General features: G+C 42.7%; 1 protein-coding gene across 1 annotated transcript in view; it reads right to left on the reverse strand.

Moving 5' to 3' along the window:
• Positions 1-12,778, reverse strand: part of LOC122794851 (SWI/SNF-related matrix-associated actin-dependent regulator of chromatin subfamily A member 5-like) — a 1,390,680-nt gene that overhangs the window by 505,497 nt on the left and 872,405 nt on the right. Inside the window, exon 16 of the mRNA XM_044063455.1 lies at positions 8,285-8,404. Within this exon, the coding sequence (XP_043919390.1) occupies positions 8,285-8,404 (120 nt within the window). The remainder of the gene's footprint in view (positions 1-8,284; positions 8,405-12,778) is intronic.

Genomic DNA, 12,778 nt, shown 5'->3' on the forward strand with positions numbered 1-12,778 from the left:
ACGTCAATTACCAAGGATACCAAAGGGGTCCCACTCCACAAAGGTGGTGCCACAACGGACCCCGAAAACTATCGCCCTATAAGCCTGACTAGCCTTGTCTGCAAAGCTATGGAGCGTATCATCATGAAACTCAAACAAAGACTTTGGGAACCTCCAAACACTGGATCCTACCCAATTCGGCTTTAAGGGCAGATCTTGCCTCTTGAACCTGGTCGACTTCTTTGAAACAGTCACCAAGGCCATAGATGAAGGTAAGGTAGACCACACAGCCTACCTGGACCTCACATAAGCCTTAAACACAATACCCCGCTCAGGCATCATAAATAAGCTCACTAGCTTAAATATCAATCCCTATGTCACAAGATGGGTTGCAAACTGGCTCAGGGATAGAACCCACATGGTCAGAATTGCAGGTGCCATGTCAGACTCTAAACCAGTTGCAAGTGGCACCCCACAAGGCTCAGTCCTGGGACCTCTCTTGTTCGGTATATATTTCTCCGAGATGTAGGCTAACACGGGAGGACTATAGCTGACCATGTTCGCAGATGACTGCAAACTGGGTGCCATAATAGACTCGCCGACTGACACAAGCATCCTCCAAAGGGGTCTCACAGAGACGGATAACTGGTTCTAGAGCCATGGCCTAAAGCTAAATGCCAAAAAGTGCATAGTCATCCCCTTTGGAAAAAACAAAGTGCCCACAAATTACCACATAGGTGGTAATCCATTATGTATGGAAGAAGTAATTAGGGATTTAGGGACCCAAGTAGATAGCAATCTCTCCTTTGACAATCACGTTGCCAAAGTGGTTAGAAAGACCTTCTGTATAGCCCACCTTATCACGAAAGGGTTCACATCTAGATCAAGTGAGGTCATTGTGCCCCTCTACTCATCAGGCCCATAATTGAATACAATGCCCCATTTGGGATGTACCTTACCCGACACCTGCAGCAACTGGAAAGACCCCAAATGTACCTCACCAAGAGGATCAAGGGACTCAGATGCCCTACTCAGTTAGGCTAAAGAAACTCCAGCTCTACTCAGTTGCTTACTGCCTACTCAGAGGCGATCTGTGCCTGACGTATAAAGCTATGTCCAACCCAGAAATAATGGACATGCTCCACCTCAGGAAATCCAAATCCCTTACAGCTACACACTCCAGGGACTTAAACCTCAGCACAGAAATAAATAGGACATGCTGGAGGGACAGATTCATATCCCAGAGGCTCCCCTCACTCTGGAACAAAATCCCAATCCATGTTAGGCAGAGCCCCTCAATGACCCTCTTCAAGAGAAATCTTAACGAGTGGATGGGAGATCGTAGATTTACCCCTGGGATCTCTTCTGTGTCCCTGCTAGACAGAGGCACAGTAAACTAACCTTAAAAGGGCTACACTTCTGTGACCTACTATACAGAGGCACAGTCAACTAATCTAAAAGGGTGGCGAAAGCCAAACACACTCTGGCTAGGCTTATAAATGCTCTAGGGCAGATAGCCTAGTATCAACCTATGAACCTGTGGTGTTTAGAATATACTTCTACTTTGCACAACTTATCCTGTGTTGCATCTCCTTATCATAATGCTGCAACAGCATATTAATTTCTAATGACCAGGGAACTAACTCAAGGAGAAGGCAAAGAAAATGTAAAAAAAAAAAAAAAAAAAAAGTTTCTACTTGCTTGTAAACTTGAAAAAAGTGCGACTGCCACACTTCATTTTTAACAAGCCACTGTGTTAAATGTTTGGACTGGCCTATGTACTGGAAAAAATACAATGTATATTCAGATGCTAACCTCTTCAAGATATGTATTGCAAACTACATGTTACACAAAATTAAACCTGCATTGTTTGGGACCCAGATATTTGTATAGCAAATTTTAATAATCTGTACCAAATAAACTATGAGACTGAAGTCTGCAGTATTGTCAAGCAATACGTTGCAAAGCATAAAGGTGTTCACTATATTTGTATATATGAAGTGATTAAAGCTATGTAAACATTAAAGACAAGCTGTGTTCACCCTTCACTGTGTAATGAAATACATTACCACTTCATCCACCACAACACAAGTAAAGTGGCAGATTATGTAATGCAACTAAACAATTCATTGCACATACAAGACCTTCACATCCTATTTAAAGTTGTAACTATTACTTTAAAAACTTAAAATTTAATAAATTACATTTTGTTTAGTATTCCATGTTTCTCATACCAAGGACAATGCAGAAAGTACAGTTTTGTACCTACCATAAATGTAGATGTTCAAAGATCCACATTGCTGCAGTCCTTACATATGGGTAGTCCGCTGTCCTCGGTCGGCCCGAATACCAAAGTATAAGGCTGACGTCGGTCAAGGCGCTTAAAACTGACATCAGGACGTCAGGGTACAAAAGCGCATGACCGACGTCATTTCCTCAGTCTTTTCTTGCCCCAGATGTCAGAAGGCCCTAACAAGACAGGCCAAAGCCAAAAACCAGCAAAACCCAACCAACCACCCGTGCACTAACCATATTTACAATATGTACAACACAAACCACACCACCACCTTCAACAACAGAGGGAAGGAGGAGGGATTGGACTGCAGCAATGTGGATCTTGAACATCTACATTTATGGTAGGTACAAAACTGTACTATGTTCTTCATCTCACATTGCTGCAGTCCTTACATATGGGTAGAATCCCAAAGCAGAGGTAAGGGAGGATGGCAAAACTATAAAGCATTAGGAGCTGCCAACATGCCTTGTAAAATTGCAGTTGCAAATCCAGCCCTAGATTTAGAGTAAAGTGGAAGGTGGTAATGCTTAGAGAAAGTATGCACTGAACTCCAAGTAGCTGCTTCCAAAATATCTTTAGTAGCCACCCCCCTTAAAAAAGCTGTAGAAGTGGCAGTAGCCCTAGTGGAATGAGGCCTAATCTCAGCTGGAATCTCCTTACCATGATGGGAATAACAGAAAGCAATACAAAACCAATCCACTTAGAAATAGTTTGTTTTGAAACAGGTTTGCCCTGAGAACCCAAAGCAAAAGAAACAAACAACTGCTGAGACTGCCTGAACCCTTTAGTTCTGCTCAAATAATATCGCAACTGTCTGTGTATATCCAAAGTGTGCAAAATCTTTTCCCCTTTATTTTGGGAGTTTGCATAAAAAGTAGGCAAATGAATAGTTTGGTTTAAAGCCACACTAGAAACCACTTTAGGCATAAAAGAAGGGTTAGTACACAAAGACACCCTATCCTTGTGGAAAATTAAGAAAGGCTCAACTGCCATAAGGGCCTGTAATTCAGAAACCCTTCTCGCAGAGGTAATGGCCAACAAAAAGCAGTCTTCAAGATAAATATTTCAACTCTGCCGATGCTGCAGGCTCAAAAGGTTGTAGAGTGAGTTTCTCCAACACAAAATTGAGATCCCAAGCAGGAGTAGGAGCTCTACGTGGGGGTCTTATATTCTTTGCCCCTCTAAGGAATTGCTTAAACAAAGGCTGAGAAAATAATGGTGGGTCACAATCATAGTGAGCAGAGATTGCTGCAGCATGAACCTTTATAGAGGAGAAGGACAAACCTTTGTCCAATAACTCAGTAAGGTATTGAAGCGCCACACTTAAATTAGGTTTAGAAACATCAAAGTCCTTTGCTGTACTCCAAAATAAAAATCTCCTCCATTTATCTGCGTAAACTTTCCTTGTGCTAGGCCTTCTGGCCTCCAAAATAACATTCAAAACTTGTTGTGGAAGCTGAGACCCTCCAGGGTTTAAACCAGAATATGCCAGGCTGTCAGATGTAGAGAATGAAGTTTGACTGAGTAAATGACCGTTCTCCTGAGACAGCAGGTGAGGAATCGAAGGCAAAGGCCATGGAGGCTCCTGTACCAGACTTCTCAGTAATGGGTACCAGTGCTGTCGAGGCCAATCTGGAGCTATTAAAATCATGTTTGGCTTGTCCTGTCTGACCTTCAGCAGTACCTTTGGGAGGAGAGGCAGAGGTGGAAAGGCATACACGTGAAGATTGCTCCAATTGAATGAGAGAGCATCCACTTTCCAAGCTGAGGGATGAAACCTTTTTGTGCAAAACTTTGGCAGCTGGTAATTTAGTGGAGAAGCGAACAGATCTATGTCTGGAGTTCCCCATAACACTGTCAACCTCTGGAATACATGAGGATCCAATTTCCACTCGTGGGGATCCATAATTTGTCTGCTTAACACATCTGCTAAGGAGTTCTGTGCTCCTGGCAGAAACCTTGCCTGAAGATTTAGCTGTAAACTGAGAGCAGTCTCCCACAAAATCATTGCTTGTCTGCATACAGGATAAGAATGCGTTCCCCCTTGCTTGTTGATGTACCACATGACAGTTGTGTTGTCTGTTTGAATCAACACCTGCCCTGGAAGAAGTAAATCCTTGAAAGCCATCAATGCAAATTGGACTGCTAACATCTCCTTCAAGTTGATATGTAGATGCTGAAGTCTGGCAGGCCACGTGTCTTGTATCCATTTTCCATTTAGATGAGCTCCCCAAGCTTTGTCCGAGGCATCTGTCGTTAAAATCTGACTCGCCTCTGGCGGGTCACAGAGAGTCCCTTGTTTAGGTGACATTCCTGAGCCCACCACAAAAATTCCTTTTGAATGCAAGGTATTATTTGAATGACAGTGTCCAAATCTTGGCAGTGCTGTGTCCAAACATTCTTGAGATACCATTGTAGCTTCCTCATATGCAGTTTGGCATTGGGAAGTACCAGAATACAAGATGCCATGAACCCCAAGGCTTGAAGGACTGTCCTTGCAGTCAGCCTGGACTGATGAGACAACTGGTGGAAGTAAAGAGAAAGATTCTTTTGTTTGTCTGGGGTCAAAAGGCCATCTGGGATGCTGTATTCAGTCTCACACCCAGAAAGCACATGTCCTGAGAGGGTACTAGACTGGACTTTATTTCATTCACAGAATACCCCAGGCATCTTAACACTGCCATCACATACTGTAAATGATGAAGAAGTTCGTCCTTTTCTTGGGCCAGTATCAGGCAATCGTCCAAATAAGGATAGATCTGTATTCCTCTTAGCCTGAAGAAAGCTACCACTGGAGCCAGAACCTTCGTGAACACTCTGGGCGCAGTAGATAAGCCAAAGGGCAATGCAGAGAACTGATAATGTGAAGTCCCAGCCCAACGCAGATACTTCCTGCAACTGGGCCTGATAGGAACATGAAGGTAAGCCTCTTTGAGATCCAGAGTCACCATCCAGTGATCTTTGCCCAGCAGAGGTAAAAGCTGTTGTAACGTTAACATTTTGAACTTGGGAATGTCCAGATATGTGTTGAGGATGGATAAATCCAAAATTGGTCTCCACGTGTTTCCTTTCTTTGGTACTAGAAACAGGCGAGAATAAAATCCTAGGCCCACTTCTGGCAGAGGAACCGTTTGTATGGCCCCTATTTGAAGTAGTAGAGAAATTTGTTTGCGAGCCTCTAGTCTTTGCTGAGGAGGAATGTCCGGCATGCCTTTGAAAGGAGGCAAGGTATGGAAATAAAACTTGTAACCGTGGTGTATGATATCCAATACCCATTTGTCTTGGGTAATCAACATCCAATTTTCCTTGAAGAGTGCTAACCTTCCTCCCAAAGGTGCTGCCAGGCAAGAAGGATCTGGCAGCTGAAAAAGTAGGTCATTGGGCCTGTTTACGAAAGGATTGGCCCCTGCCCTCACCCGAAGATTGTGCAGGTGAACTCCCTGTTCTAGGCCTGAAAGAACTCTGAGCTCTGCCCCTACCACGTCTAGATCTACCCCTAGACTGAGAATCATAAGAAGGATACGTCCACCCCTTAGCAGGCCAATTCCTACTAAACTGAGGCTGAACTTGCAAAAAATCTTTAACAGCCTGCATAGACTTAGCCTTGTCTTCCATTTTCTTCAAGACTGATTCCACAGGTGAACCAAACAACACATCAGACTGCAAAGGAGCATCCAAAATCCTTGTCTTAACATGGTCAGATAAATTCTGATCCTTTAACCAGGCGTGCCTGCGAAGAACTGAGCCAGTGGCAGCCACCCTAGACGAGGCCTGCACAGCATCAAAACCACACTGTAATGAATGCTTACCCACTTGTTCAGAGACATGCACCAAATCTTGCAACTCTTTACACTCAATGCCCTCCGCCAGAGCATCCACCTTAGACTTCAATTGAGAAAGAAGAAAGTTTTGATATTTCAACATATGAAACTGGCAATTCAAAGCCCTCATAGCTAAGGTAGAAGATGTATAGACCTTCTTTCCCCATCTATCCAAAGCCCTGGCTTCTTTATCTAGAGGAACCGGATTTTTTACAACAGAGGCCTTGACACCCTTAGGTCCCTGGCTAATAGTTTCTGGGTCCGCCCTAGGACTCTTATAAAGATATTTATGAGCCTCAGGCACCCTGTAATACCTATCCGGTTTAACAGGAGCAGGAGGCAGAGAATCAGGATTAAGTGAAGCCTCTGCAAACACATCTTCCACAACATCCAGAACAGGGGTATAGCCAAGGGCCTATGTTGGGGTAACAGCAAAACTCCCGAAGCCTTTTCCTAGAATCAGAGAAGTCCTGACCTTCCCACTTAAAATGTTCCCTCATAGAATGAAGTGTCTCTGAAAAGAAAAATCCTCTGGAGGAGAAGCAGAAGGAGTGGAATCATCTGCATCAGAATCAGAATAAGGAGAATACTCCTGCAAGTCTTCAGCTGAAGACTCTGAAATATCCGAAGCCTGCTCAAAACTTCCTAACTCTGGCTCCACCCTAGGCCTCTTATCAGGAGGGGGCATAGAACCTCTAATCAGAGTAATTAAATCTTCTGCCATTTTAAGCATGTGCTTCTTAGGCACAGACCCTGCTGAACTAGGAGCGACACCAACAGAAGCTGAAACTGGCCTGCCTCTGGGAGAAGCCTTGGAAACAGAAGGAGAAGGCCTAACCACCCTAGGAAGGGAGGGGAGAACAGTAACTTGGGAAGCCCCTTCAGCCTGACCTGCCTCCTGAGAGACCACCTCCTGCAAAATCAAAGTCTCCCCCTGAGACACCAGAGAAGTCTCCGGAACCACCAGTTCCACTGAAGCCTCTAAAGAACCGGCGTCCAGAGCGGACGACTCATCTTGCCTGGGTTTAACTGTTTTGTCTTTAAACTTCTTCATGAAGCGGGCGCCGGAGAATCCGACGGCATATTATAATTGCACCGCTTCCCAAAGACCAGCCTAGCACAATCCAACCTTCGCTTAATAGTGCGTTTATTGAACCTAGCACAAAAGCGACACCCAACAACGTCGTGCTCAGCCCCCAAACAAGGAATACACAAAGAATGATAATCCCTATGCGGTATCCGTTTCCCACAAGAAATACAGTTATTCACTTTTTCTGACATCCGGTAAAACACTGAGGCAAGAAAAAACCAAAATAATCCCCAACGGGGTACTCAGCCAACTTGGATTCGGTCTGAAACTCCTAATTCGAAAAATTTCAGAACGCCGAACGGCACTTGCAACGCTGCTTCTGCATCGGACCACGCGGCAAAAAAGACTGAGGAAATGACGTCGGTCATGCGCTTTTGTACCCTGACGTCCTGATGTCAGTTTTAAGCGCCTTGACCGACGTCAGCCTTATACTTTGGTATTCGGGCCGACCGAGGACAGCGGACTACCCATATGTAAGGACTGCAGCAATGTGAGATGAAGAACATCATAGCAGTACACACAAATGTACCTACTGTTGTTCCAGATTCACACAGTGTTAGCTGGCAATTAGAGGACAGACTTGTTAGAAAGCTCAAAAATGCATACTTATTCCCCACACCCCTAAGCAGTCAATCAACAATGGTGTTATCAAACAAAGAAAACATAAGAAAAATAAATATGCACTCACTTAATATTTTGAAAATTATTCTGGCAAAAATATATCTGAAGAACAGGTTGTCATATTTCAATAACAAAACCGCATTAGTAGAAAAGGCAGACTCAGTACTGCATTTAAAATAATTATAATCCAAACCAAAGCTACTGCGGTGTTGTCGCCTCACAGTAAAACATTGTCATGTTTGATTCTCAGCTAGAGCGTCTTCTGTGTGGAGACATGCGTGAATGGGTGTACCTTCGTTGAAGGTTGTGCATCAAGGCCGGCAACTCGGCACGTAAAAATCTACTGCCAATCATTAGCGGACCAGAGTTCTGCTGTGGCGAGCCCTAACCGGGAAAAGCCAAAAGACACAACACAACATAATCCAAACCAAAGCTGTAAATATTACTTTAAAAATTAAATAAGTACAAATTAATTACCTTTTGTTTTTCCCTGTAATCTTCACCTTCAAAGGTGTATACACTGGACTCTGTTTCCAAAGTGAAATTTCTGAGAGAGCTTTCACCCATTTTAGAGAATTTTTCATTCAATTCGGCAGTCTGAAAATATACAGGAAAGTAGTTACTCTAAAAAGAAACCTTAGCTGTGTCAGTTGTGTTTTCACACATCTTAGGTCCTAGTTTTTGTAATTTAGCACAAGAAAATATATTGAGGGTTTAAAAATTACTTCAATTTTAATAAACTGAAGAAAAACGAAAATGGTATACAAATTCCATGATCTTCCATCTTCATTTGTAAATAAACACAACTGCTAGAATTTTAACAGTATGAGTAGCTTTTCACTGCATCCCAGATTTTGGTACAGATATTTGCTTGTTCACAAAATTTCAGAATTTGATAGTGTCACAGAATTTCTAAATTTTTAAAAAATAATGATAAGCAAACTAGTTTAAACCTTCTTAGTCTTTACACAATACATGTTAACACAAGTCATGTTAGTCATCCTCCCCTGCAAGTCAAACACGGGTTGTCTGGGGCACAGTAACAGCTTTACTCCTCTGCATCACTGGGCCAGTTGAAAGTCCAGTTATTCTGCCAGAGTTTTAGCTGTGGGGTAGTAGAATTTAAAAAAGGCTTCTAATTTATGTTCTTTGTTCTCAGTTCTTGCAGTAATAAGTTAATAGTTATGTGAAGAAGCAAATTAACTCTAGTGTCCTCAGTCACCACAGTTACCAACAAAGTAAGGCTTTTTGTCTGTGAAGTGATCAGTACAACTGATGAAGTTACAGCTGTGTTAAGAACTTAATATAAAGATAAGTTGTATAAGAACTTGCCGTAATAATAGATGTCTTTCTCTAATCTGTTGCAGTATTCTTTATAAGAGGGAGTTTGCCTGCCAAGTTCACCAACGTCAGCCAGTATACCAAAAGTCTTTTACTACCATGAGGTGCAAGATACGTCGGATGTAGGCCATAAAGGTGACGTATGCGCACACCATCCTCAGAACTGCTCCAGACAGAGAGACAGTCCAAGTGCATCCAAGAACAGAAGGAAGTGGGGAAGGAAGGAGGGACAGAATACTGCAACAGAGAAGAGGAGGACATCTATTGTTATTGCAAGTTCTTGCACAACTATCAATATCCTTCTAGTCATCTGTTGCAGTATTCTTTACCCGAGGGAGAATACCAAAGCTAATGCAGAAAGGAGGTGATGGTAGAGGAAGAATTTTCCAGGAAACCATGAAGAATGGCCCTGGATCTGGAAATGGAATCCAGCTTGCAAAGTTTGAGTGTGGACTGAGGTCCAAGTTACTGATTCTAGAATGGAGTTAGCGCCCAGCCCTTTGAGGAAGGCCCCTGAGGAAGACACTGCCCTTGTAGAGTGAACCTCGGCCATGCCAGGAAAGGCTTTTCCATGTTAGACATAGCAGAAAGAAATGGATTTGGAGATTGCCTGTATCTGCTTTGATACAGGCAATCGTGAGCCCCAGGGTGGAAAGACACAAATAGTTAGTCTGATTTCGTAAAAGGTTTAGTCTTGTGTAGGTAGAACCAGAGTTGTCTGTGTACATCAAGTGTGTGTAGGATTCCTCTCAGTATGGTTTTCAGGAGAGGGGAAAAAGGTAAATTAACAAAGACCTAACAAAACCACCACGGCTTCCAGTGTGATAAAAAATCCAATTTATTGCATAAGACGAGCGCTTTCACATAGACACTCTACGCTTCTTCAGATCCTTAAACAATGCCCCAATACAAAACATTTTATAGCAGCAAAATCACAGTCGAAGTATCAATTAAATAATTAAACAATTAAATAACAGAACAACTGACATTAATTACCCTCCATATAAAAGGCTAAAACCATTTACTTAAAGCGCCGTGCATCCAACTCTGGTTTAATACAAATGCTACTGTTCAAACCAGGATAGATTTGTGCTTGTAGCTTTAAAATCCATTTAAGTTCCATGCGTTCAATAAAATGATCACCACCACCTCCCTTATTAAATGCAACAGTTTGTAAAACCCTAAAACTAAATGTATCAAGTGAAAATTCTACTATGTGCTTGGCTAAAGCATTGCATAAATTCCTATGCTTAATATCATATAAATGGTGGTACACTCTATCCCTAAGACGTTTCGTGGTTTTGCCAACATAAAAACAGCTGCATCCATCACATGTAGCCAGGTAAATGAGGTTAGCAGTATTGCAGGAGGCGTGAAATCTCAGTTCAAATTCATAACAGAGTTGGATGCTTAAACTTTTCAAAACTCGTGTCATACTACTACACATCTTAAACTTCTTACAGGGGAAAGTACCAAGTTCTCCCTCTTGAGTTGAAGTGCAAGTTCTATTACCACATAATAACCATTTCATATTCTGATTGTTCTTATATATAAACTTAGGTTGTTCTCCAACCAATTCCATAGTATCCCCTATCCGCCATAAGAAAATGCCAATTTATATTAATAATTTCATGTATCCTCAAGTTACTTAATGAGTTCCATATTTTCCTTCACATTGTGTGGTACCTCTATGTGGTAAGTTATCACACTCAGGGGAACTCACCCTCTCATTGATAATCTCATCCCTCAACCTACAAAAATCAGACCCTTTGTAGCCTCTATCTAAAAATAACTGTTCCAAAGTATTTACTTTGTGTTGCAGAACAGATCTATCTCCAAAAAGCCTCTTCTCCTTATTTAACTGACCCTTCATAATGTTAGGGAAAATGTGTTTAGGATGCATGCTGCTATGATCCAACAAGCTATTACGCCAACGCTCCTTACGGAACAAGCCTGTAGCTATTTTCCCCAGGTTATACTTATACAATTTCACATCCAAAAAATCCAGAGTTTCAAATGAATACGTAGCTACAAACTTCAAATAATCTATTGTACTTCCCAAATACATAATAAATTCATTAAGGAGGGGTATCCCCCCATCCCACAGCATAAAAATATCATCCACAAAACATCTATGTGGGTACAAAAATAACTAGTAAACAAACATGTCTCCCAAAAGTGGGGAAAAAGGCAAATGAATGGCCTGGTTTAAGAACAATTCATTAACTACTTTTGGCATGGGAGAAGAGTTGGTGCGAAGGGAAACCCTGTCTTTGTGGAAGATCAGGAAGGGTGGAGAAGCCATCAGAGCCTGAAGCTCCAAACCCCACCTGACAGAGGTTATAGCCACCAGGAGAACAGTTTTCCAGGTACAGTGTTTGAGGAAGCTAGAGGAGGCTGGCTTGAAAGGCACTAGAGTCAGTTTCTCTAGCGCAAAGTTAAGATGCTGGGGGGGGGGGGGCTACAGGTCTCCTGGGAGGTCTAATGTAGAGGATGCTTTAAGAAATTGTTTGGCCTCAAATCTGGAAGCTAAAGGAGGTGAAAGAGGCAGACATTCAGAGGCAGCTGACAAATGTGCTTTTATAGAGGAGTAAGCTAAGCCAGCATTGAGCAATTCACACAGATATGAAAGAACCAAAGGGGGATCCCACTGTAAATGGGTCCAGGTTTCTAGCAAGACACCACATAGAAAATCTCTTCCATTTGGAAAGGTAAGATTTCCTTGTATTGGGTTTCATGGTCTCCTGTAGGACTAGAAGCATGTCCTCCGAATAAAGGTGTCTGAAGCGAATCAACCTCTATCACCCACAGGGTTAGTTGAAGAGTTTCCAGGTGTGGGTGGATGAGGGAATCCTTGTTCTGTGTAAGTCCACACTGTGAGGTAAGTTGTCATAACTGTCCTTGGCTAGGTGCAGAAGGGGGAAGTGGTGCTGTCTTGGCAAATAGGGAGTCACCAGCAAAATGTTTAGTCTGTCCTGTTGAATCTTCAGCAGGACTTTTGGAATGAGTGGTACACGAGAGAATGCATAAAGAAACTTCCCCTACCAAGAAATTGGCAGGGCGTCTACTTTCCATGCCTGAGGATATGGTTCTCTGGCACAAAATTTTTTAAGTTTCTGGTTCAGGGGGGAGGCAAACAAGTCTATTTGTGGAATTCTCCACTGGTGGACGATGTCCAGGAACACATCTCTGTGAAGCATCCATTCGTGGGCCTATGTTCTGGATCTACTCAGTGTGTCTGCCACAAACTTTTGATTGGAATGGATGATGACCACCTGAAGAGATTTGAAATTGGCGTGCTAGTTCCCAAGCCTGTAAAGCTAATCTGCAAAGGAGGTCGGATCTTGTTCCCCCCTGCTTATTTAAATACCACAGAAAGTACAGTTGTGTACACTTACCATAAATGTAGATGTTAGAGTTTATTCACTGTTGCAGTCATCACACTTGGGTTATCTGCCTGCAAGTAGCCCTCAGTTGGCCCAAATACCAGTCTTGGGATTTCTGCGTCAGATGCTGTCGCCTATTCCATGGTGTCAGGGGTATAAAACATGCAGCTGACGCCATTACATCAGTTTTTCTTGCCCCAGATCTCAAGAGCCCCCAAAATAGGAAGCTATTACATGGTGTGGA

This window comes from Protopterus annectens, chromosome 2.part1 (genome assembly GCF_019279795.1).
Source record: "Protopterus annectens isolate FY-2018-M chromosome 2.part1, PAN1.0, whole genome shotgun sequence".
Classification (NCBI taxonomy): domain Eukaryota; kingdom Metazoa; phylum Chordata; order Ceratodontiformes; family Protopteridae; genus Protopterus; species Protopterus annectens.